This window comes from Leptonychotes weddellii, chromosome 2 (assembly GCF_054177405.1).
Source record: "Leptonychotes weddellii isolate Sample4059 chromosome 2, ASM5417740v2, whole genome shotgun sequence".
Lineage (NCBI taxonomy): Eukaryota > Metazoa > Chordata > Mammalia > Carnivora > Phocidae > Leptonychotes > Leptonychotes weddellii.
The window spans coordinates 22,193,816-22,220,447 of record NC_138370.1 but is presented as its reverse complement, the minus strand read 5'-3'; the positions used below and the strand labels follow the sequence as shown (position 1 = coordinate 22,220,447).

Below are 26,632 nucleotides of genomic sequence, written 5' to 3'. Positions count from 1 at the left end.
CCACATTTTTTTTAATAGAACAGTCCTCACTTTGATTAGACCAAGGTTATGCATTCTTGGCTAGCATACTGCATAGACAATGTTGTGCCCTTCTCAGAATATCATATCTGAGGCACACTCTATTTCTATCTGTCCCTTATTGATGATGTTAATTTTGATCATCTGGTCAAGGCATTGCCCCTTCTCCAATGTATAATTACTGTTTTCTCCTCCTTTGTAGTTAATAAGACCATGCAAATATCCTTTTTTAAATCAAAATTATCTCCTAGATCTAGCATCCACTTATGATTCTTGTCACAATGGTCCCAAGATGATGATTTTCCAAATCTAGTACTCCCTCCACATCTACTCATCTGCCCTTGGCTTTCTACTATAAGCAAAAGCCTTCCTTAACCCTTCCTTTATTTCTTTATCTATTTGTTATCATTATAGAATCATGAACTCCTATTTTTTTCAGCGGTTTAAAATTTATTACTGTATTTATTTTGGTGTTCAAACTGTTCCAGATTTGGCCAGTGGGAGCCCCTTCCTGCTGGCTCTGTGTCCTTGTGACATGCCCTCCCCCCTCCCCACTTTTTTTGAGTACTTCATTACTTTCAGGATGTTCCAGGCTCACCTTGTTCCTATTCTGCTTCAGTCCTGGAATTAGCTGTTTCTCCAAAGAGCCTGGGTTCCTTTTGGTGGGGAATGGTATTAGAGACCAAGATCTAGGTCTAGGTGTGCTCACTGCTATTAGGGTGTCCTTGCTTTCAGGAGACAGTGCTAAGAAATATATGCACGTCTATGCTCATATACATACATGTGCCTACATCTACTCTTATACACATACCTTTATACACATATATTTACAAGTGCACAAACATACATACATATATTAGAAATGATGAGTTCCTATCAATACCTCCAATTTCAGTCCATCTCTACAGTCATTCTTACCATCCCCTCATTGCAGATTTGTATGTCCCTTCTTCCACCATGAGAATCCCAGCTCCCGAATCAAACATCAACACATTTACTCATTTGCTCAATCCTACAATACACCTGAAGGAGTTTCATTGCTTTGCCCAGAGCACCACAATCAACACATCTACTAAATGAAGTTCAGGATTCGTGTGCCTTTCCTACGGCTACTCCATACCTTACCTGGCCCAGGACTGATGGCATATAAAATATTGTTTTCATATGTTACTTGTACTTAATTAATTCCTGCTTTCTCCTTTCCCGGCCCCCCCCCCCGCCCCCGCCAAGTTCTCCATCAGAGTAGTTAAGGTATCCACTTGAAATTCAATTAAGTTCAGACGAACTGATCTTTGTTTTTAGATAAATCGATAGGCATTTCGCAGTACTGTGAGAGTTTAGGACTGGGTTGAAAAAGGATAGAAAGTTTTCCTGCTTGTTGACAATTTTACTTGGGAGCCTCAAGCAGTGGGCAGAAATTTAATATACTACAGGGCGCCTGGGTGGCTCAGTTGGTTAAGCAACTGCCTTCGGCTCAGGTCATGATCCTGGAGTCCCAGGATCGAGTCCCGCATCGGGCTCCCTGCTCAGCAGGGAGTCTGCTTCTCCCTCTGCCCCTCCCTCCTCTCATGTGCTCTCTCTCATTCTCTCTCTCTGAAATAAATAAATAAAATCTTTAAAAAAAAAAAATTTAATATACTACAGCTTTACAACTCAGACAGCTATTGTTCTGTGTTAAGTGCCATGATCAGAAATACAGAGATTCAACCAGCCTGTGGTGAGTACAGCCATAAAGAAAATTCCTTAATCGGAAGCTACTCTTTGCTCTCTGCACTGACATGTTTAGTAGCTCAGTTATGCTGATTTGATGCGTATCATACCTGCTCGCCTCTGTAGATGACATATTCAGCATATGCCAGCCCATTCACACTTGGTCTCCCAATCACTGAGTGATGTCCTGGAGGGGCATGAGCCATTTTCATGGTGCTGAACTGCAGAAAGGATTTTCCAAGGGTCACTCTACAGAAAAGCATTTGCCTAAAGAAAAAAGGAAAGCAATGCTTTGAACGAAGTATTAAATCTTAGAGTGATAGAACTGTTAGGTTTCTTGATTTTCTAAAAAGTAGTTAATCCTTCAAGCTTATTTAAAATGTCACTTTTGAATTTGAGTAGGAATGGGATGGGATGGGCTTTGATATCCCGATTTACCATAAACGGCAGGCTCAATAGGTACAGTAGTTTGGTGTGATTACAGAATCCGTGACAGAAAATACCTGGCAAGTTCTGACTAGTGGGAGAAGAGAAATCCTAGCAAAAACTGAGTTCTTATGAGGATGAACGGGGAGAGACGGAAGCAAATACAGAGACGGCAGCAGCATCTGAAATCAAGATGGGGGTTTACTCATTACGAAGAAGTAAAAACCAGGATACGATAAGTGATAATAAAAGCGGATCACATACAAAAACGCTTAGCTTAACTGTACGGCTGGAAATCATCTTACGTGGGTGAAACACCAACTGGGGAAGATGTTAACTATTACAGAGGACAAGAGATGCTGATCGGGAAGAAAGTGCATTATATAAACTAGGGATTGAGAAACGATGGCCTATGGGCGAACACTAGTCTGCCACCTGGTTTTGTAAATAAAATTTTATTGGAATGCAGCCACACATTCGTTCATGTGTCTTCTGTGGCTGCTTTTGCACTACAAGGGCCAAGGTCAGTCACTGTGACAGGGTGGCCTGCAAAGCCTAAGATATTTCTTATGTGGCCCTTTAAAATCAAAGTTTGCAATCCTTTAATATAAACTACAAACATTTTAACTATTCAGTGAGATTGATCATACTGTTAAATGTGTAAAATAGTTATTATTCAAATAGTTTGTTTTTAGTAATAGAGTATGATCTTTGCATTATAACTAATCAGAGATACTATTTTGAGTCAAAATTGTGCCAGACCCAGTATAATTGGGTCCTGCCTGGGCTGGCTTTTTTAGCATGATCTTACTAATGACTCTGTGGGGTGCTGGCCTGGTATCAGCTGAATTCTCCTGTAGGTCCCAGAGGAAAAGATTTTTTTGTTTTTGTTTTAAGAGAGAGTGAGAGAGTGCACGCACATGTAAGCAGGGGGTGGAGGAGGGGGGAGCAGAGAGGATCTTAAGCAGGCTCCACGCTCAGCGAGGACCCCAACATGGGGCTTGATCTCATGACCCTGAGATCATTACCTGAGTGGAAATTAAGAGTCGGACGCTTAACCAACTGAGCCACTCAGGCACCCCAATTGATCTACATTACAGGGAGGTAATCTGTAATCTCCATATGATGTAATCTCCATATGATGTAATCTCCATATGATGGCAGCCCTATGGTGTCACTGGACCCTGCCCGCTCAGCCCGCTGGGCCCACTGCCATGGCTACTCCCAGTCCGTATGTCACACGCAACTTAACCTGACAGGCCCTTGCCTCCTGCCTTCTGCTTCCTGCCCCTGAGCTCCCCAGTTGCTGTGGGAGCGGGAGAAGATGCAGGACCGGCCGATGAGGCTGCGGGCAGCGGACGGGCAGGTGGAGAGTGCTGGCTTCTGCCTGCTCACTGGCTAGCCTTGTGCATTGCGCTGCCTTCTGCAGACGCAGCAGCTCCAAATGGGGGGGATACCAATGCCCTGTGGGGCAAACGGTGACCAGTGCCAGACAGGAGCCGGCAGGTAGATTCAGCTCTGGTCTCCCACAAGGTACTACTCTGAGAGTTAGCAGTTCACACAGCCTCTCTGAAGATGTCTCACGGATTGAGCAACCGACTGCACTTGTTACGAACAGGCCAACTCACTGAGGCACCTCACTGTCTTTGCTCGCCGCACTTCTTTTTGTGCCCTCATTCCTGCTTCCCCGGTACTGCACTTGCCAAGAAAGCGCTAGCACATGAGCTTTCGCTTCAGGCTCTGTTTCCTAGGAAATCCTGGCTAAGACATAAACTTATGTGTCTAATTGTAGTGGGCAACTGTTAATCTTCATCTAGGTTCACTTTTATTGCTTATTTAGGATAGGCCTGCAACAACAGAGTTTTTGCATGTTACATATACATGGGAACTTTTGTGTGTTATTAACCACAGTGGCCTTACTAGAAAGAAGGTTCCTTCTGGACATACCGCATCCATCCTAGAACTGCTGATGGTTGTAAGATTTTCATAAAGTAACAGAGAACAGGAAGTTTTAAGGTCAACAACCATAACGAATTTTGAGGTTATCTGGGTCTTTTTGGGGTTTCCCCTGAATTACAAGATCTCTAAGTAACCTGACTTTCCATATGGTTAATTTAAAGAAAAATACAATCAACTGCAATCTCTGTAATGTACAATTCTTTTGTATTTTTTCCAATGGCACAGAAGAGAATGGTATTTTTTTCACTGAATTCAGAGAGAGTATACTGTTATTCTCTTGAATTTGAGTTTTAAAATTCTATTTAAAAAGCTAACATTCATTTGCTTACTATTAAATCCAAAGTTAATATTCTGAAATTGGACTTCTCAAGGCTAATTATATATCCTGCCTTAAAGCACTTCTAGCAACATCAGAAACAAAGATTCAACTTGTTTACAGAAGTTGTGTGTCTTAGTTCAAACGTGTCTAAAGCTAGAGGTTCTTCAACAGAAATAATTCTCAACCTCTTCTTTTTCTGAATTTGAAGCAGCTAGGCAAGGGAAGCCGAGGGAGAAAGTCAAGATGGAGGGAGTTTCATTGTAACCTATGACTGGCTCACATGTATCTGGTTCTTACCAGCCCTGCTATCAGCTCTGCTGTCATTTCTCCTATTGGGGTAGAGGCTGATCAGCTATTCCTATCCAACCCCAAACCTGTGTGATTCACTATGAGTAACACTGAGGATAAGCTGTGACTTCTGCAGAGCCTGAGGAACTAACCGGCCTCATGACCCGAGGACAGCAATCACAAAGGCAAGATGCTCACCTGTGACATATGTAGCATGACCGATCTTTGTGCGTGGGGCAGCCTGTGCCTCCTCCAATCCCATAAACATACTGGTTGCTTTTGGAGGAGTTTTCAGCAAAATAAATCCCGGCACCAAACATTCCTCCTATGTATGCATGTCGCTCATCAAAACCTTTATGAATAATGGCATTAATGAAAGGAGAACCTAAAAACAGAAACACAGATGAGTTTTTGAATACTTTTCTAGAACCTCAATTAGCCGCAAACTATTTGCACTTGGCAGGTTAATATTAAGTTATTAATAATGTATAAATGAAGTTGTAAGATGGTCTACCATATGTAAATTATTTCTCGTACTGGAATCTTAGCAGCGACCCACTGTTTGCCAAGCAAGGACGTAATATGGATTTTGCAGATGGCATGAGATTTTAGATAGCAAAGTACAGGGGCGCCTGGATGGCTCAGTTGGTTAAGCATCTGACTCTTGATTTCAGCTCAGGTCATGATCTCAGGGTTGTGGGACTGAGCCCCACGTCAAGCTACGTGCTGGGCATGGAGCTTGCTTAAGATTCTTTCTCTCCCTCTGCCCCTCCACCCCACCCCTCCCTCTCTAAAAAAAAAAGACAGCGAAGTCCCTTTGGCTTTAAAAATATAGGTTTTAGGGGAGCCTGGGTGGCTCAGTTGGTTAAGCGACTGCCTTCGGCTCACGTCATGATTCTGGAGTCCCGGGATCGAGTCCCGCATCGGGCTCCCTGCTCGGCAGGGAGTCTGCTTCTCCCTCTGACCCTCCTCCCTCTCATGCTCTCTGTCTCTCATTCTCTCTCTCGCAAATAAATAAAATCTTAAAAAAAATATATATATATATAGGTTTTACACCCAATCTTACTTTACACAAAAACAGATAATCTGATAAAATGAAACAATTATGCTAAACTGTAATAAAAATATTTCACTATCTAGATGGCTCAACTTGCAATACAAGTTCTGAAACCATTCCAGATAAGTGATTCTCATTCTGCACACCCTGGAAAGCCTGCGCTAACATGCAATGCATTAGCAAACTGTACCAACACATAATTAAAAAAAAAGAAAAAAATTAAACAACCCATTTTTAGCCCAACACTAATACAGTCAACAACAGAGGCTTTCCACTTTATTGGAATTTTCAAAAGCCCGAGCGATAGTGAGGCCATGCTGCTCACCGTGGAATAACATGCGCTCGTTGTGATGGTTGTGATTCTCCTCAGACACTTCCTTCTGTCTGTGACAGAATCGTTCCCTCAACTTCTTGTTGACAACTTTTTGAATCTTTAAGGATGAGGAAGAAAGAAGCAAATTAGTGAAACGAATGTTAATTGGCAGTTTATAATTTAAAATGAAAAGTACGTTTCTTTGAGACAGGTTCAATTTTTGGGTTTTGTTTTCTTTGCTTAAAACATTATTTAAAAGTGATAAAGCTGCCAGGCAGTGTAACCAAGTTAACGTTCTGGCTTTCAGTGACAAAATTTTCACCGATGGTTTTTGTTATTCTGCACTAGACCTGGTTGTACCTCAAAATCACCTGAAGAATTAAAGAAAAGACAAACTATTCCTAGACTCCTCCCAGATTTGCTGAATGTTTGGACACAGGGGCCTGTAAATCTGCATTCTTCTAGAAGCTCTCTAAAAGCTCTCCATGGAATTCCGATGGCACTGGTGTAACTGCCAAGGGTTACGCCAGTTCTCAACAGATTTTATTCATTTTTGGGATACTCCTTTGAGAAAAGCACGTCTATCCCCTATTATAAGTTAAGATACTGAGATTAAGAGAGACATGCATTCTGATATAATCACTGATTCAGTCAGATTCAAAATCCAGGCCCTCAATGCTACTCGGAAGTGGTGATCAAAATTACTGTCAGTTCTGGTCTCCATCTGTGGGTGAGCTGGGTCCCATCACCGTATCCGTGCCGCCAACCCCAGCAGATCTAGCCTTCTGTCTGTAGCTTTCCTGTCTCTGTTTCTGGTGAAGTACGGTCTGGAGGGGTTCGAGGAAGGTGACACCTGACTGCCAGGCAACAGATGGCTAATTACCTCAGTTTAAAAATAGGACATTTAGAAAACATTTTCCATTGTCTATTTTGATTTTCAGATATGCCTTGCAATCCAATTTTCACCCTGAAGTTTTAAAGACTTACTCGAATGACATTGTATCTGTTGAAGATGCCACCAGCATTACCTCCGTCTCTGTGTTCTCGAATCGTACTTTGCATCTATAGAACAAAATAACTTCCTGAAAATATGCCAGTATATAATTCTAAAGACATCCCTCTGTTTTCAACATTCACTTGTTACACTGCTTCACTGATGAGTCTCAGATTCAGTGCTAATAAATAAACAGGAGTTGACCAAAAATGGTTCAACAAAGTTTAGTGGGTATTTTTGATGAGAAAATAGTCATGACATAAATATTAAACTTCTTCATTTTCTCTTTATTTTCTAGTAAAAGCTTTGAAAGATTTTCCTATAAGGCACAATGGGGAAACACAGAAATAAAACATCACATTAAGTCATCCACATTACTATTTTATGTTATTGAGAATGAGAAGCGACACTGGGATTCAGTCAAACTTAAACTCCTCACATTTGATGAATACTCATTAAACAAATGCTCAAAGAAACACAAAGAATTTTAAAAAAATCAATAAACTACTGTTCCCTAGGTGAAACAGTCTGTAACTATCTCTTCAATTCGGGATCTCAAAGAACATCTCCGCAGACCAGGAGAAGCTGGGTATGCCGTGTAACTGAGCGGAATAACTTTCCTCTGAGCAGTGCTCATTCTTCCTCTGCTCTCCAAATTCAAAAGAATTATGGAAAAGTAAAATGTTTTAAAGACCCAAGTTTCTCATAGAATTGACTCAAAAGAGTTAATTCCCTGGCTTACCGCTCTATTTGCAAAGTTATTCATCACATTTTGGACATTATTCTCCAAATTTGCTAACCACTAAGAGAATGAAGATGTGAGGTTTCCCTGACAGACTGGCCAGGCAGGAGCTGAAAACCCACCCTGAGGCACTGTTCCTGACTTCCGAGCAAGAGAATAATGTAAGCTCTAGTTAAAAGGCAGAAAATAAAAAGACGCAGGCATGCCCTTCTCTGCAAAATAATGGAATTAGTTAGGCAGCTTATTTATTGTGATAATGCCATTAGGTACTTTGTTTATTATGCGTAAGAAATGAGGCAGAAGCCAGCAGTAGGGAGGGAATTTCTATGGCGGCTGTCTGGCAGGAGGGTCATCCGTCAGCCTTACTATGGTGCTTTAACACAGTGACAGAAGACGGAAAAGGTGGCTCGAGTCTTGAGGCAGATTTCATAAGCAAACATGAAAATTAGGCATATTATTTTATTTTATTTAATTTTTAAAGATTTATTTATTTATTTGAGAGAGCGAGAATGAGAGAGAGTACACGAGAGGGGGGAGAGTCAGAGGGAGAAGCAGGCTCCTCGCTGAGCAGGGAGCCCGATGCGGGACTCGATCCCAGGACTCCAAGATCATGACCTCAGCCGAAGGCAGTCGCTTAACCAACTAAGCCACCCAGGCGCCCCAGGCATATTATTTTATAGTCACATTTTATAACTTTGCATGAAAATAAAAACAAGAAGGTATTTGCTATTTGTGAGGCAAGATTCTCACTTCCTATCATTCTTCGAGTAGCATTTTAACAACACAAGAAAATAGTTCTAATAGGGTTCCTACTTGCCTAGTTTCAAGAAAGTCTCCAGGATGAAAAGACACCTGTTGGCCACCCATTGAAACCCTAGGCTTCTGATGTGAAAACACTGTGGCAGAGTCCTAATCCATAGTCCTATCTGAATTTGGGCAATATGCCACCACAATGGCTAAGGCAGTTAGTTAGAATGGATGGATAGGCGAGTGATCCTAAATCATTGTAAGACAAGCTTACCTCTACTGAAAAAATAGGCTTAACCACAGATTTCAGGAAAAGGGATTTAAAAATTTTGATGTACGTTACCTCTTCTTCTACTGACTGATATTCCTTATCTTCTGGAGCAAGATCCAGCAAAATAGTTCCCTGATTAACACAGTGAAAAGTCAAATAAGGATTGGTGCCTGTAGGAAAGAAAAATTAATGTGTTAAAGTCCAAACTATTCAGGCTCAATTTTAGGAAAAACTTTGTTATAAATACTTGATATTTTGGAACAAGTCTAAATTATTTGCAATGGGACCCTAATATAGAAGGTTAAATTGAACAAGCACATCCAAAGACAAGAGAAGTAATAGAGAGGGGCTTGGGGACCAATTTTATCTGTTCTTACAGAGTTCCCCAGCAGGGCTCAACAATTTTTTGTTGAACTGAATTCAATTATAAACATACATGAAGCTATGTCTGATACAAAAGAGAAACACACTGTAATCACAATGCAGTCAGGTCTAAAGTCTAAGAACTATCCTACAAAAACTCTGTGAGATGGCTTGAAATGGTACCTCATAATAAGTTTAAAATAGGTTATTCTTGTTACTTTCACTGCCTTTGTTAATTTAATGCAGATAAAGAAGCAAGACTTAAGCTCAAAAACTGCTAACATTTAGTTTCATGCTACTCTTGTGATCTTACTGGCTCTGCAGTGACTAATTCAAGTTTTTCCCCTTCTCTCCCTTTGCTTTCCTATTGTGAAAGCACTTGTGGAAACACAGACATGATAAACGTGGAGGCCGACAGGGGGGAAAGATAGGAGGCTTGTAACAGCAAAGTACAGTGGAAAAAGGCTGAGCTACCAGTTGTGGCAGGGGAGAAAGGTTCAGGATGAGGTCAGAGAAAGAGGTCAGATTATAAAAAGCCATGTTACCAATGTCTGATTTTATCCTAAAAGCAACAGGATTCTACTGAAAGGTTTTAAGCAATGGAGTGATATGATCATAGAGTCATTTCAAAAAGAGTCTTCTGTGAGCAGCACAGGGCAAGCGTGGAGGGTGGGGGGCGGGTGGGGGGCAAAGGGGAGGCTCGGAGATAAGCTGGAAGGTGGTTGTGACAGTCCAGGGGAGAGAGGACGGTGGCCTGGATTAGGTGACCTGTACTGGATTCGACAGCAGTGGGAAAGGACTGAAATGTAGATTCCAGAGAGATTCAGGGTATACAGTGTGTGAGGGGGAGAGGGGGCAGGCGGGAGGTGCTGCATCAGCCCTGACAACTTACTTGTCCCACTTAATTTCTGAGATTTATTTTTTTTCCCCCAAAAGCTTACCTTGTTGTCCACCTAATAGTCTTTCTACTCCTTTGATTAATTTATGGCGGTGTCCGTATGCATTGATGCCTATTTCTTTCAACTCCTCATGGCCCATATCAGCCAGTACATCTAGTGTAATCTGAAAAAATGAAACAAAATTAATTGCTAAATCTTTAACAGTTCTTCAGTTCTTCCATTTGTCTTCAATGCTATAATATCCAGCTACACAGACAAATTCTTTTACCTCTTTTTAACCATGAACTTACAATCTTAAAGTTGTCTTGATAATTTTATCAGCTTTTTACTCACTTGCAATATTTCTTTGCTTCTAGTCAATGGTGAATTAAAATGGAAGAAATGATGCTATAGAAATATTAAATGAACACTGCTATATTTCCTTTTGATTATTCAATTCTACCACCTTTTGCTTGCCTCAAGATATGAGAGAACAACCAGAAGCTTGAAATCAGGGGGAAATACCAGATCCCAGTATCCAGCAGGTAGCAGAGAAGAATGGTAGGGGAAAGAGAGAGGGGCTTAGAACAGTGAAAGAGAATGTGACCAAAGGACTAAGCAGTTTTAGATAAGCAGGATTTATATCAAGATAAAGAAGAACTCCCCAGTGCTAAGAAATAGTCAAGCATGGAAAAGGCTGCTTTTGAAAGTGGTGAGATTTATAGTTATATAGAAGTTGTATATATAGGTTGTATATATATATGTATATATAAGTTGTATATATATATTTAGTTATATAGACGTTGTATAAAAAATTCCAATTCAGAAGAGAGAATAGATGGTTTTTAAGTTCTCTTATAAATTCCCAGATTTAACAGTCCCTGAAGCCTCACATACATTCTATTGTTGTAAAAGCAGTGGTTTATAATTTCTGCTTATTCATGCCCACGGATGGAGGTGGTGAGTTGGCTACCGCCTGGACTCAAAATCACCAAGCTCCTTTGTTGACTAAAAGTAAAAGTGACTCTACCACCACCCAGTGGCAGAGTTCTGGATGCACAGGATGAAATCTGGGGCCTCCACACTTCTGGAGGGCTGAACATGCAGTTTTCTAGCTCTGAAGAAGCTGGCCCTATGACAATGCAAATACTACTTTACAAGATGAGCCTTTAGTTTTCTCTTTCCTTGGAAAACTGAGAAATCCTTTTATAGACACCCTTTTTCCAACTCAAATGAGGTATGTTTTATCTATCTATAGTGTTCTCTACCTTTTTACTTGCACATAACATTAAAAACAAAACAAAACAAACAAACCTGAAAAATTAGGCCTGGAGTTCTGCTGATTTTTATTGCCAGAATGAAACAGTATATAATGAGTCTGATCTTGGTGCAGCAAGCATACATCACTCACTCTTTGGAAATAATTTACTGTATTCCTCCTAAGTGGCCATTTAAGAAATAATCGCTCCATTGTACAAAATGGGCAATTCACTTCCAATCACCAAAAGGAAATTTTGAGCAGAGCTTTTAAAAAGCAACAGTTCTGAGATATACATCTTTGAGACAGAATAATTCACAACATAATAGGAGCCTGTATATTTTTAGCTAGATGTAATTTAATATAATTTGGAAGCCAGGCACAGGGTTTCCTACATTATTGATGTCCCCATTTTGTCCTTCTAAACTTTGGTTCAAATAAGGTTGACGCAAAAACAGGATCTCGTATTGATGTGGTAGCTTCAATCCAAAGAAAACTTAAGCTTTTCTGAATTTGTATATATAGCACATATCTGGAAGCAGCAGAAATCAGGCCAGCAAAGGATAGCGTACTCTCTATAAAGTTCTAGAAAAGAAATGCAGAGTGTTTAATGTATCTGTTGACTATATAGCTCCACTCATAAAATGAATACCTCACTGACTCCTCACGACCATCGCCATGATGTCCTCATGGGGAACCGAGGCTCAAAGAAATCATAAAAATAGTGAAGAGCTGAGATGGACCGCCATATCTGTCTTTCCCTTGCTTATATTTCTTAAAAGGGCTGACTAGAAAGCTAAAATAACTAAACATTATATTTAGTTGCTTTGAGTCCATGGTACCCAATTTGTCCCCATATTTAACTGGCAGTGGCCACTGGAAAACCTTAAATGATAAGCTAAGGAATTCAGATTACTTCTCATTTGTTCATTCATTCATATACAGTATATTTAATGAATACCTTCTATATGCTAGGTATTTCCCAAAAAAGTAACTTGCTAAACATTTCATTTAATTCTAAAACTATCCATTATAGCTCAGAGGGGTAAACAACTAGTCCAAATTGGTAGTAAAAGAGTGGGGCCAGGAATCAAACAAGGTACTACCACAAAAGTTCATGCTATTTCTTCTACCAAGGAGATAAAAAGGAAACATAAAAACATGGTAAAGGTCGGTAAATGTTTTGGAGGAATCCCTGTGGAAACTCTTAGGAAGGTTCCTACTTGGTCAAGGCTGTAGGTGGGGTTGGGAAAGATGGAAGGAACAGGAGGGGGGTCAGGAAAGGTTCTTAGAAGAAGGTAATAACTTGGCTAAGAAGCAGAAGCTGCTCAAGCAGAGGAAGGAGGAAAGGGTGTTAAAGGGAACAGCATGTGCAAAAGGAAAATCAAGTAAGACAATACAGAACACTGGGAGACTCTCAGCAAGTCCAAAAGGGTGAGAGTATAATATATAGAGAGGAAAGAAGAAGGGATGAACAGAGCAGCAGGCTAGGAGCAGATCTTAATGGGCTTTATTTATCAAGTTAAGACAGTATCTAAAAGCTCCTAGGGAGCCTTTTCAGCAGAGTAATACAATAAAAGTTGTATTTGAGGAGGAGAATGGTAGCACTTGGAAGGGCAGGTGTGGAAGGGAAAGGACTGTGTGAACAAGGTAAAGATGGAGAGAGGAAGGAGGAGATGGAAGGGAGGAATCAGAGAGCGATTTCAAAATGAGCGAAGAACACAGGGCCTGGTAAATAGAAATGGTTCAGAAAAAAAAAAAGGAATGGGAATAGAGATTATTCCAAAAGTCTGAAAACTGGTGAATATGAGAAATGGAAATACCTGGAAGCAGGTTTTAGATATGTTGCTCCACAATTCTGGCATTTTATACTATTAGAAATAGTTTTTTTGGAAAATTATCTTTAATTCACTTAAAAAATAACATAGTTATCTCCAGGAAATTACAAGTTTCTTGGGCTAGTTACTTATACCTAGCACACATTAAAATCAAATTGATCAAACCTATCAGACTGGCTAGAATCAAAAAGAAGAAAATAACAAGTGTTGGGGAGGATACAGAGAAAGGGGAACGCTCATACACTGTTGGTGGGAATGTCAACTGGCATGGCCATGGTGGAAAACAGTCCTGAGGGGCCTCCAAAAATTAAAAACAGAACTGCCATAGGATCCGGCAATTCCACTTCTGGGTATTTAGCTGAGGAAAACAAAAATACCAATTCAAAGAGATATATGTGCCCCTCTGTTCACTGCAGCATTATTCACAATAGCTAAGATAAGGAAGTAACCCAGGTAGATGAATGGATACAGATGTGCTATACTGTGTGTGTATATATATATATATATATATCCATTCATCTACCTGAGTTACTTCCTTATATGTGTGCGTGTGTGTGTGTGTGTGTGTATATATATATATATATATATATATATATATATATATATATATACACAGTAAAATATTACTCAGCCATAAAAAAAAAGAATGAAATTTTGCCATTCATGACCACATGGATGTACCTAGAGGGTATATGCAAAATAAGTCAGACAGAGAAAAAGAAATAAGTACGATTTCACTTCTATGTTGAATCTAAAACAGAAAAGAGAAACAGACTCATAGATAAAGGAAACAAACTTGGTTACCAGAGGAGGTAGGAGTTGAGGGGTTTGGCAAATAGGTGAAGAAGGTTAAGAGGTACAAACTTCCACTTACAAACTAAATAAGTCATGGGAATGAAATGTACATCGTAGGGAATACAGTCAATAATATTGCAATGACTTTGTATGGTAACAGATGTAACTAGTCTTACTGCAGGGATAATTTTGTAATGTATAAAAATATCAAATCACTATGATGTACTCCTGAAACTAATAAATAGTGTAGGTCATTTATACTTCAATTAGAAAAATCAAATTATAATCTTTAAAATAAGGATTATTCATGTATCAGCTAAATCATCTTACATAAAAAGCAAATGTCACTTGACGAAGGGTTGCCTTTTGTTTCTAAGATTTGTTCATTTTCTTTGGGGTAGAGAGAAAAAAAGTAGAATTTTAATGGGGAGAGAAAAATTAAGAGTTTGAATGAAAAAGCTCCTTCTTTCACTTGGGCTTCAAAGGATGCAGGCTAGAGTAACAGTTGTTAGAACTAACTTTATAATCACATTCATAGTTAATGTACCTGAGACTGTTCCTTGGTCTTTTGATTTTGAAATAAAAATTTATAAAGATCACTTTTCATGAAAATATATAGGTTGCCCATAAATATGTCCAAAGAAGTCTTCTAAGTCATACCATTTATGTTTAGGAATTGCAGTGAAAATCAAATTGGCCTTTCCCAGAGAGAAAGTGTTCTAATCAGGAAGCTACGTTATACAGGAAGGGCCAAAGTGATACTGGTACTGTATTTATAACTATAAAGGACACGGGTATGTATTACTTGGCAAAGTATATATGTTCAAACAAGTCAAGTTAGTTAAGAGACTTCTGAGAGAATAATTGTGAAGGGACGAGGCTGTGATGCCCTGAAGGATGTTTTCCTGAGACGGGAAGTAAAATAACTATATCCCCACTCCACTGCAAGAGAAGTAACCTTGAGTAGGAACAGAAACACGAAGATCTTATGTGTCAAAATGACTCAGGACACAGAAGCACTCCCTGGCTTAAGAGAAATAGACAAGAATTAAATGAGTACAATGTATATGCCCACTCCTTCCCTCACTACACAAGTATCTTGACCATCATCAATCACACACTTACAGCATGATATATAGAATGTTAATGGAAGAAAATTCTATGGGTAAATTACAGAAAGGGTTACAGAATTTATCACTCTATAACTAAAGGTTACTCAAGCAACACTTGCAGTCAAAGTAAAAATTAATTTGATTGCTTGACGACTGGGCCAGAAGACAGTCAAACACAGTTTAATAGAAAGAAAGGTAGTATCCTTTGTCTGGAGGAAAGGAGCTGTGCTGGGCAATATACATTAAATGGAAGAGTCAACATATTAATAAAAAAAGGATACAGAAATTATTCCTGCAAAAAGAAAATCAATGGAGCCATTTACTCAGAACAAAAGTACAGGGAAAAAACAGAATAATAAAACTGATGAAACAGAAGCTGTCAAAAGCACCAACTGTGAAACTGAACGATTAAACTATTACAATCAATAGAATGAGATATCCACGTCACAGGAAATCAGTTACTGAGAGAATAAAGTAAAAGAGAAAAAATAAAACACAAAATTATGTGGCAAATAAACTGAAAGAATAGAAATGGAAATCCTTTGAAAATTTTTCAACAGTCGATTGGAGTTATTTGTGTGAATTAGGGTCTTTGGTTTATTAAGCAAACGTGTGAAATTTCACAGTTAACTGTGGATCTGATTTGGGAAGAAGGGATATATTAAGGGATATCCTTTGGCTTTAGCAGAAGATGTTTTTCCAATAGCTTTCATACCTTCAGGGAGGGAACAAGGGAAAAGCATTCTGTTTAGGATATTCTCATAAGAAATCTCCAGGGCGCCTGGGTGGCTCAGTTGGTTAAGAGTCTGCCTTCGGCTCAGGTCATGATCCCGGGGTCCCCTGCTCAGTGGGGAGTCTGCTTCTATCTCTGCCCCTCCCCCATGCTCATGATCTCTCTCTTTCTCTCAAATAAATAAATAAATAAATCTTAAAAAAAAAAAAAAAATCTCCAAACCAGAGGGTAAATCAACGGTAGGCGAAGCTAAAGGAAAAGTGAATTTAATTAGAGAACTCTATAAAGTCCTCACCCCCAGACAAAGACACATCTGATGCTTCATTAAAGTATATTTTAAAAATTGGCACAGAAGCACAGTAGGACTAGGAATTTTAACTGTCTGGACACTTGAAGGTATTATAATTGACAGTCAAGAAAAGTGATACGTTAAGTGCCTTACCCCATGTTACACAGCTAGTAAGAGAGAGAAAATAATCAGAATCAAGGTCTTTTAGCCCAGTGCTATTTCTGCTCAACTGTTTTGATCAATAAGACCATAACTGCAATAAGCAACATAAAGAAATTTCGCTAAAAAAAAGAATGAACAAGAATTGGTGTTTTTAATTAATTCCAAATTGACTATAAGTCTATGAAAAAACCAGAATGGTGCAAAGAGGCCAGTGAGGAATTTGGAAACTATATCCATAAAGAGAAGAACTGAAATATAAAAGTGTCCTTATAAGTGTCCTTATAAAAGGTATATTTATCTTAAAATAGGAGAAACTTTGTAGGAGAGGGTGGTTGGAAGGGTAAGTTCATGATAAGTTGATTAGGTCTTAAAAATATATGAAGGGAGATGATCCATGAGAGACTATGGACTCTGAGAAACAAACTGAGGGTTCTAGATGGGAGGCGGGTGGGGAGATGGGTTAGCCTGGTGATGGGTATTAAAGAGGGCATGTACTGAATGGAGCACTGGGTATTATATGCAAACAATGAATCATGGAACACTACATCAAAAACTAATGGTGTAACATATGGTGATTAACATAACAAAATAAAATTAAAAAAAAAAGAAATATATGCAGGGCTATATTATGTTGTGGTGAGCTGAATGGTGGCCTTCAAAAAGATATGTCCACGTTTTAATCCCCAGACTTTATGAAGGACCAATCTGGAAAACTTTTTTTTAGATCTTTGCATATGTAATTAAGTTAAGGATCTTGAAATGAGATCACCTAGTATTACAGCGGTAGGCCTTAAATCCAATGCAAGTGTCCTTATAAAAGACACAGAAGCACAGACAGACAGAGAAGGCAAGGTGACGATGGAAGCAGAGACTGCAGTCACGTGGCCGTAAGCCAAAGGGGCCGGGAACCTGGCAGAGGCAAGAGAGTGTAGCCCTGCCAACAACTCGATTTTGAACTTCAGGCTTCCAGAACTGCGAGGGAATAAATTTCTGTTGTTTAAGCCACCAAGTTTGTGGTAATTTGTTGTAACAGCCCTATGAAACGAGTACGTGAGCAGACTAGAGATTAGATTTCTGTGCCAAACAGGGTAAATGTAAACATAAAATTAATAGATTATACACGGGGGCAGATTTGGGCACACATTAAATTACAAGCACTTTATTACACTTGCCCAAAGTGTAACAATTTATCTTCCCACATGGATGTTAAAAGAGTAGGATCTGGGAAAATGACTAAATACCTTTCTCATTTTAAGATTCTACATATAGTAGTAACAGTCAATTTAAACTCAGGAACTTATTATTATTCAATATTGAATACTGACTGTGGTAATTAAATCATACAGTAATTAAGTTAAAAAGTCATTTTCCTGTATAAAAACAGGATGACAAACAGAAAGGTCTTAATTCTTAAATGCTGTAATGGTGATTTCATACCCAGACCTTCATACACATTTAAGATGTGAAAATAGGACAGGTTTATGAGTGCGTGGCCAAGTTTTGGTTCAATGTTATTTTAGACTCACCTGGACAACAGAAACTTCATAAAGAGGCAATTTTAAAAAGGTACACTTGTCCAGGATTTACTTTGCTTTCCAAATTTAACAGACAACTGCTTTGTGAAGATTTTATTTATTTATTTATTTATTTATTTTTAAAGATTTTATTTATTTGACAGAGAGAGACACAGCGAGAGAGGGAACACAAGCCGGGGGAGCGGGAGAGGGAGAAGCAGTCTTCCCGCGGAGCAGGGAGCCCGATGCGGGGCTCGATCCCAGGACCCTGGGATCATGACCTGGGCCGAAGGCAGACGCTTAACGACTGAGCCACCCAGGAGCCCCTGCTTTGTGAAGATTTTAAATAGCTAATATAAAAATGTGTTGTTGGTTTTAAGTGGAGTCTATTCACATATATTGAGATGAATAAGCACCAACACTTTGTAGAAGCAAAATAATGAAAGAAGATTTTGAAAACATTCTTTTGAGGTGGTTTCATGGCCTAAGTTTATGTAACAAAACATATGTAGTTAAACCGCTTATAAAGATATAATGAAATAACAGTTAATGACTCCCATCACTGGTTAGACAATTTTGGGGAGAATTATAAAATGCTGGATTCCCCTGGCTTCTTTAGAATTTTGAAATGAGTTTTAAAGTTAAGAAGTAAAAAAGAAACAAGGAATGGCAATTAATACCTTTTAATATTTAATTAAAAAGACTCAGCAAAAAGGAGAGCTTACCTGTTCTGTTTCAAAGATGTCCCGAAGGTGCTCAAGACCAAGGCTTTTTAGGAACTGGCTGATATTCATGTCAAGACCCGCAACTAGAACAGACATACATTAAAGTTTTCAGAAAGCAGTTTATCAGTCTAAAGGAAGTTACAGTATTTATGTAAAGGCATGGCTCTCTGACACCCTTGGCTGTGCAGACGATTTCACGTCCAGATGATTTTGTATCCATTTACATACATATATTTAATTCAGACACTTCAAGTCATCTCTGAATTTGGTGGAGAAGTAAAAGCAGAGTTTATCTTATCAGTAGCATTTATATTAATTGTAATATTATAAAGTTTGATCTAATGCTTTTAGTGAAATATTTAACAGTTGGAATTAAAAATTGAATTTACCAGCTATGCTTTCAGTTTCAATTCCTTAAATGATCTCTCAGTTTTTTTCTGATATAATTTCAGTAATAAGACTCACTGAGTAGTTAAATAAAATATTATGGTTAGAAATGGATATATTGGAATATACATAAGAACAATGTAGATGTCAAGGTATTTATTTTATGAAGATAGTTCTTATACACTGGTGTGTATATGAAAACTTATGGACAGGATGTCTTTAAGATGTGATCAATAATTACCAAGAGAAGTAAGTGGAATCTGTTCATTTAAAAAAACAAAAACGAGGGGCATAGGTGGTTCAGTCGGTTGAGGGTTCAACTCTTCATTTCAACTCAGGTCATGATCTCAGGGTCGTAGGATCGGGCTCTGCACTGGGTGTGGAGCCTGCTAAGGATTCTCTATCTCCCTCTCCCTCCGCCCCAACCCCCCCCACTTGCACCTCCCCTAGGCTACTCTGTCTCTTTAAAAAACAAAAACAAAAAACAACCCCCCCACACACCAAAAACCAAATAAGCGTTGACAAGTATACTTGCCTTCTCCTTCCTTCCTTTCTGCGCCCGCTGCACCGTCTCCCGTGTTGGACGGTCCTCCTACTGCCAGTTCCGCTAAAGGGCCGGTGAGGTTATCGATGCTGCTAGCAGCCGACAGGCAGGAGGGGGTGGATGCTGGTGAGATCAGAGAGGCACTCACTACGGTGGCCTGAGGTTTAAAACAGGTAGGTAAGGCCTCCGGGGGCATGGCATCTATCAGCAAAGCTCTGATGTCGTCAGCCTAAAAATAATAAGACAAATAAACACACACAAAAATACATTTTAAAATGGTAAGTTTTTCCACTAAGGACCAAATGCTTCGTGAAATTTGTCTTTAGTGAGTGCATCATTATTGCCCACTGGTTTTTGATCATTCAATTCCCTGACCTACAACTCCAAAGAGTCCCAGCAGTTTCTGTAGGTGTCAGGACTGGAGTCCCTATATAATTTTTAAAAAATATTTCATCTTTTTAAGATCTAATATAAAACTTGGTGACTTTAGTTAATAATACTGTATTACGGGGCGCCTGGGTGGCTCAGTCGTTAAGCGTCTGCCTTCGGCTCGGGTCATGGTCCCAGGCTCCTGGGATCGAGCCCCGCATCAGGCTCCCTGCTCCGTGGGAAGCCTGCTTCTCCCTCTCCCACTCCCCCTGCTTGTGTTCCCTCTCTTGCAGTCTCTGTCGAACAAATAAATAAAATCTTTAAAAAATGATAATACTGTATTACATACCTGGAATTTGCTGAGAACAGACTTTAAATGTTCTTGCCACACACACATGCACATATATGAGAGTTAACTATGGATGAAAAAGTCTAAGAATTTAGACTATATTGATTTCTGGAAACAGTTTTTAAACACTGAAACGTGCATACGGTTGTTCATACTGATTACACATGTATTTAAAGAATAAGTTAATAAAGATGTAAATGGAGCTTAAAAAAATTTCATCTCTCATTTAAAAAACAGCCTGTTGCAGTGTTGATTCTCAGTCTCTACTTTTGAAGGAGTTCTCATATTTACACTATGTTCTGTATATGCCTAAATAATGACAATGATTTTTATTTAGTTATTTAGCACACGCTTAGTAATGTAACCTACAGTTAGAATCTGGAGAGATTTTTTAGTTTGGCTGGCTTATTCGTCCCCGCCACAGTTTGTTAGGCATGACTGCTGTGAGCACCTGCGAGCCTCCGAAGACAGCCAGCCATTCAGGCCCTCCTCTGCGTGCATGCATGCCACTCTTCCCATCAAGAGGTGGCAACTATCTCCCTTCTTTTAGATCTGGGCGGCCCTGCGAGTGGCAGTGACCAATAGCATGTAAACGGAGTGATGTCTGAGGCTTTTGAGGCCAGCTTTAAAACAACTGGCAGCTTCTACTTCTTCTCTCAGAGAAGGCGTCTCCATGCTGTAAAGAAGTCCAGGTTAGACTACAGAGTGAGGGGGGCGCTCCATGGAGAGACCCTGGAGGATGAAGGGCCGCCCTAGGCCTTGCAGCCTCAGCTGAGCTCCCAGCTGAAGGTAGGTGTGCATATCGCAGAACTGTCCCGCTGAGCCCAGGCAACCCACAGAACCGTGAGAAATAATACATCACTGTATTAAGCCACTCACTCGGTTCTGGTTAAGCTACTTAGTGTTCTGAAGTGGCCTGTTACTCAGCAAGAGATGGACGAGACAGAATGTGGCTTCGGAAGGTATTTCTAGTTAAAAAATTATAAATTATTGTGCATATCAATTTACTTTTCCATCTTCAGAGGAATAATAAAACGGCCTAGAAGGTAAATTTTCTTCGACTATCTCACAGCCTCAGGTAAATTATCACTAACATTGGTTGCTCCTGAACAATGTAGAAGGTCTAAGATATTTCACTCATGTAGAAGGTCTAAGATATTTCACTCATGTAGTTCTCTGAGGATACACTTTAGATACATGTTTCTCTGTTTTCCCCCCAAGTTAAGCATGGCAAAAAGAATTACGTTAACACACTGCTTAGTTTGCCTTAACAGAGTTTTGAACTATATAAAAAATGCAAGTGAAAAAAATTTCAGAAGGAAGGAAATTTGCTCTTACTCTGAGTGAAATATGCACCACTAAAGATAAAGCTGCTAAGCCCTGAAATTTAATGTCACCTCTGAAAGCATAAATTTAAAGCAATACTAAATAATTCGGAAGGAAGACTTACTGTTGCCAGATCTAAAGGTGTCTGACCTTCTTGGTTCTTCATAGTTGGATCCGCACCATGGGCCAAGAGAAGGGCACATAACTGGGTCCTTCCTTTTTGGGCTGCTTCATGTAGAGGAGTAAATGCCCACTTATCTGTGGCATTTACACACGTGTTGTATTTTATCAATAATGCTGCTATATCCACATGCTAAAAAAAAAAAAAAAAAACAAAGGATGCAAAGGATCAAGAATGAGATTATCTGGTAAAGCTCCATCAGGTATGCCTGTTGTATTTAACATTTCATTCCCTCTATATCTCTCTTCTCATCCTTAACGTAAGTTTCTTCTATTAAAGAAAGCATACTTATCCCATTCCTATATTTTGGACTCCATCTTTTCTTACCTCCAAAATCTCAATTCCACAATTATTACTGTTTTACCCTGTGATTCTTCATAAGTGCTTGTAAAATTTTTTATTCAGCCTTCTAACATATTCAGGTCTATCTTAAAAACAAACACATAAAATGAAACTATCACCTGATTCCAAACCTCCTATCAAAGGTCTAGACTGCCTGTCAAACTTTTGAAACAAGTGTTCTTGTTTGCTTCTCTTATCTTCCTATTTCTCTTCTAACCCACTGCAATCTGATCTATTTACTGAAACATTAGACTCAAAGATTCTCAGTGTTCTCTCTTCAGCCCTTGGGTAAGTAATGTAACATAACAAAACAACATTTTACAAAACTTGGTCTGTCATGTCCAAAATGACTTGAGGGTAGAGGAAATGTTAGCAGCAGATATGTTAACTAATAAGCTGGGCGTGATGTGATGAGATGCTGAACTGTGATGGTTAGAGAAGAACAGAAAAGAAGAGCTAAAATCAAGAAACTGTAAAGAAAAAAATGGGTTTTAGAAAGACAGATTAACTGCAGAGAGAGGCAGAAAAGCCAGAGATGACTACATTTCTTTTTTCAAAATTTGTCTAGAAGATTAAAAGCCAAAGGGGAACCCTTAACAGAAACTGAGTAGCAAAAGTTTAAGTGGGAATGAAACTGTAAGAAAGAAAGTTTCACTTTCGGTAAATAGTTTTTGAGGTAAAATATCAAAGTAATGCTGTTCTGTAAATGGTTTGACATAGAAGGTTGGAGCACAGATAAGGGCACCATTTATTTACTCACTTCTGCTCTCTTACCTACTCACCCAACCACCAGACATTGGTGAATACCTACTAAGTGCCTGGTCCTTTGGGTAGGGACTCTCGGGGGACTGCAAAACAGAATATTGAGTTGACAGTTGTAGCTAGTTGATGAAGTCACTAAGAAAAGGAATACCAAAAGATAATTTTCAGGGGGATAAAGCTTTGAGAAAACAGTATTTGGGGAAAGGAGACTGAAGAAGAGTCCTCAGAGGAGACAAAAGGGGTGATAGGAACTGAAGAACTGTGAAGAGCCAGGACCACACAAGACAACGTAGCAGAAAGTTTCAAGGAGAGCAGGTTCTCTCAAATAATAAGTTCTATATAGCAAAAAGTTTCAGTTTCTTCCCAAAAGTCCTTATAAAATAAGCCTAAGACAATCAATTAGGCAACAGTAGTATTAATTCAATGGTTGGGCTTTTGAGAATAATAAAAATAACTTTATTCTCATAAGCACATTTAGGGATGCTACTTTGGTTACCATTAAAGTGTTTTTGAAATTCATTTCAACTCTAATATTCTATAATTTTGTGCAGTTGACACATTTGTGTTCTTTATGGATACATTTCTTGGCATAACTTGATCACCTTTGATAATTAACTCAGAAGCACAGTATCTGTTGAGACTAGATTTCTATCTCATGCTGTTGCTCCACGCAACATGTCTGAGTTAGCTGACTTTCACGAGAATGGGAAGAGACGGGGAAGGCAGAAACAGAAATAGGCCAACGTGAGATTTACATATTTTCTGTAAGACAGTCTTTGCTCTCTCGAAGACACTCACCTTGAAAAGAATAGACACTTTTTCTGAGGTAATATTCAAGTTTTCAAAATATAATACTTACTAATTTCAGGAAAATAATTTCAGAAAATAAAGAGAAGAAAATTTATGAGGAAAATATAAATCAAGTAACTTCTAAGGAAGCTCCCACATTGGCTTTGACAATGTAAGAAAAAAATGAAGCCAAGGAGCATAATTACACCTGGGCTTTTGAGAACAAGCTATGTTTTGTGATCTTTTTGGGATTATGAATGATACATCATAATAAAACTGACTCTAACACGAAAGATAAAAATAGGTACCAACTGTGGTATTCCCCAAATTACTTAAAACAAAATAAAACCCCCAAGTTTATCTCCCTTATTCAAAGAATATATATTGAAAAGTGTAGTTCTTTTTGTTCAGTTAACCCAAAAGCATGGAATAACTTCAAGCTTCTCCCCAGTAAGGTTATAGGGCATTCACACAATGATTCTGATGATTAATTTTACTCTACTCCCATGTGTACTGGTTGAATAATATAATTTGGTAGACTAATTTGCATAGGCTTCCAAAATTAGATAGTCCAAGGAAAATTACATGTGTGTAAAATGAATTGTATGTAAGTTGTTTATTATTCAACTTTCTTTATACTGAATTTATAGTTTATGCTTGGAGCAACCAATTACATGCTTGTTAAATCTGCTGACAAACATATGAAAGAGCAATAAACAGGAATGAGTATATTACTACCAAAGTAGTAGACTAAAAACACACTTCTTAAGTCTTTTAAATAGCTACACCACTGAGGCGAAAATAGTAACTGAAAGTTAAGGCTGACAAATGCAATAAATAAGCTACAGCTCAGTTCTATACCATTTATAAGAACAAAGTACTGAACTGGAAGGTCTGGGAACTGAACTCCGCTGGAATGTTTCCAAGAGAAAGAGTCAATTTAACATGGTTTTAGAATCCAGCTGAAACACAGAACACTTTAAATGACAAATACTACATAAAAAGACTATGAGGGCCCTAATTTAATTCTAGAAAGCTGGACAGTAAGGAGAAGAGAAACATGCTTGGGCTCCAGGGAGAGCCATTTAATCGGACAATGATGTAATGAAATTCCAATATTATACATTTTAGAGAAAGCACTGAAAAATGAAAAAATTAGCAAGTTGATTTATGAGATAAAAGAAAATTACAGGCTTTGTGCTAAATAAATACCAATGTCTTACATTTATTGAATAACAGAAAAATTAACTGTCTTGTGTAAATGTATATTAAAAATGTAAGACACTGTAATACAAAACACTCTCCTGAAATCTGTAACTTTTATTTAAACTTCTTAAACTGTGTGTTTGTTTCTCTAGTTAGAAAAACTGAGGTCGCAAGGTCTTTCTGTATAAAAACGCTCAAAGATACACAGCAGAATGAGCTCTCTAGAGGAAAAAAGGTAAAATACAAGTCAAAGAATCATTACCAATAAATAACAGCTTAAGTAGCTTTATGTAGTTTCACAGATCCCTCACACGATATCCTCGGGCTACAAGTCATTACCTACTACTGAAGCCAGTTCATCTCTATTTCATACTGATACTGAGATGGTCGAGCACACAGATTACTCGTAGGTCTGTGCTATATAAGGGTGACAGCCAGCCCTTATTCTGACCAGTAGGATGGCTGTGGGGAGCAAGTTACCTTATACACAGTTACTACACTGGGTTTAGAGTGCCATAGGCTAGAGAATGCACTTTCCACATGCATGATCTCACCTAATTATCACAACAACCTAATTATCACAAAGAAGGTTTCAGCATCTGAGTTCTGCTAATGAGAAAACTGCAGATCAGAAGGACTAAGGCACTTCTTGAAGACTACCGGGTTATCGAGTAAAAGCCTAAAGATGAGATCCCAGATGTTCACATCCCAACTTCAGGTGTTTCCATTACACAGAGCTGCCTGAAGGGTCTTGCTGGACTAAAACTCAAGAGTCATTTCCTGAAAAATTGAAAATGGCAGTGTATAATATCAGGGAGAAGCCATGTAAGTAGGGATTACTGCATAACACTATACCTCAAACTACTCTGCATACGGCTTTATTTTTAACTTAGAAGCTTCTATTTCATAGGAAGTACCACAAAAATCTCCTCCAAAACTGTTATTTCAGGACAGTGCAATCATATATACCATGCAGCCAGGCCAGTTCAAGCATCATTGGGATGAACACAATTTAACTAGTGTTTCGCAACCTTAACAGAGAAATGTGGACCAGAGCCCTACAACTTCATTAAAATACCCAGCCAAGGCTTATTATAACATGAATAAAAAGGGAATTTTGAAAGATAACAGACTTATGTATCTAGAGATAATAAAAATATAATTATATCTACCCTTTAAGTTAAAAGAAGACAAAGTAGCTTAAAAAAATTTTTTTTTAAAGATTTTGTTTATTTACTCATGAGAGACAGAGAGAGCGAGAGAGAGAGGCAGAGGGAGAAACAGGAGGGACTTGATCCCAGGACCCTGGGATTACGATCTGAGCTGAAGGCAGACGCTTAACCGACTGAGCCACCCAGGCGCCCTGCTTTAAAAATTTTTATATTGTGGTTAACACTGGTCCTTGTTTTAAATCTACTAATTGAGACTGAGATAAATACTGATTTGACATGATTACTGACAATAGATTTTATGGTATACAAACTGCGTTAGATAAAATTATGTTTTAGAGCAGAGATTCTCAATGGGGAGGATGATCTTACCTACTGCCAACTGGGAATCACTGTGTCATAGGGATGTTAAAAGGGGGGGGCCAAGGGGAGAGATAAGTGTTGTATGTAGCAAAACCATGGCAACAAAAAAAGGTCAAGAAACCACAAAAGTAAAGGTTTTAGTGAATAACACTTACGACTACTGAGTGAATAGTCATTAACTCATAGATACTTGATTTTTGAATTTATAAAGTTTAATACCAGAAGGACTTTTAGTGACTCAAAAAAATCCACCTACACAATGAGGAAAAATACCTACTATAAACACATTATCTAGCCTGTTAACATTCTTTAGTGGAAGGATGGGATGAACCAG

General features: G+C 38.7%; 1 protein-coding gene across 2 annotated transcripts in view; it reads right to left on the bottom strand.

Annotated features, from left to right (window-relative positions):
• The window catches only part of TNKS (tankyrase), a 191,133-nt gene that overhangs the window by 7,868 nt on the left and 156,633 nt on the right, over positions 1 to 26,632 (bottom strand). For both annotated transcript variants that reach the window (XM_081808494.1, XM_006740557.3), the window contains 9 exons: positions 21,611 to 21,799; positions 19,434 to 19,671; positions 18,512 to 18,594; positions 10,149 to 10,269; positions 8,917 to 9,014; positions 7,078 to 7,152; positions 6,103 to 6,208; positions 4,919 to 5,105; positions 1,839 to 1,995 (listed from right to left, as the gene is read on the bottom strand). In XM_081808494.1, coding sequence (XP_081664620.1) covers positions 1,839 to 1,995; positions 4,919 to 5,105; positions 6,103 to 6,208; positions 7,078 to 7,152; positions 8,917 to 9,014; positions 10,149 to 10,269; positions 18,512 to 18,594; positions 19,434 to 19,671; positions 21,611 to 21,799 — 1,254 coding nt within the window. The remainder of the gene's footprint in view (positions 1 to 1,838; positions 1,996 to 4,918; positions 5,106 to 6,102; positions 6,209 to 7,077; positions 7,153 to 8,916; positions 9,015 to 10,148; positions 10,270 to 18,511; positions 18,595 to 19,433; positions 19,672 to 21,610; positions 21,800 to 26,632) is intronic.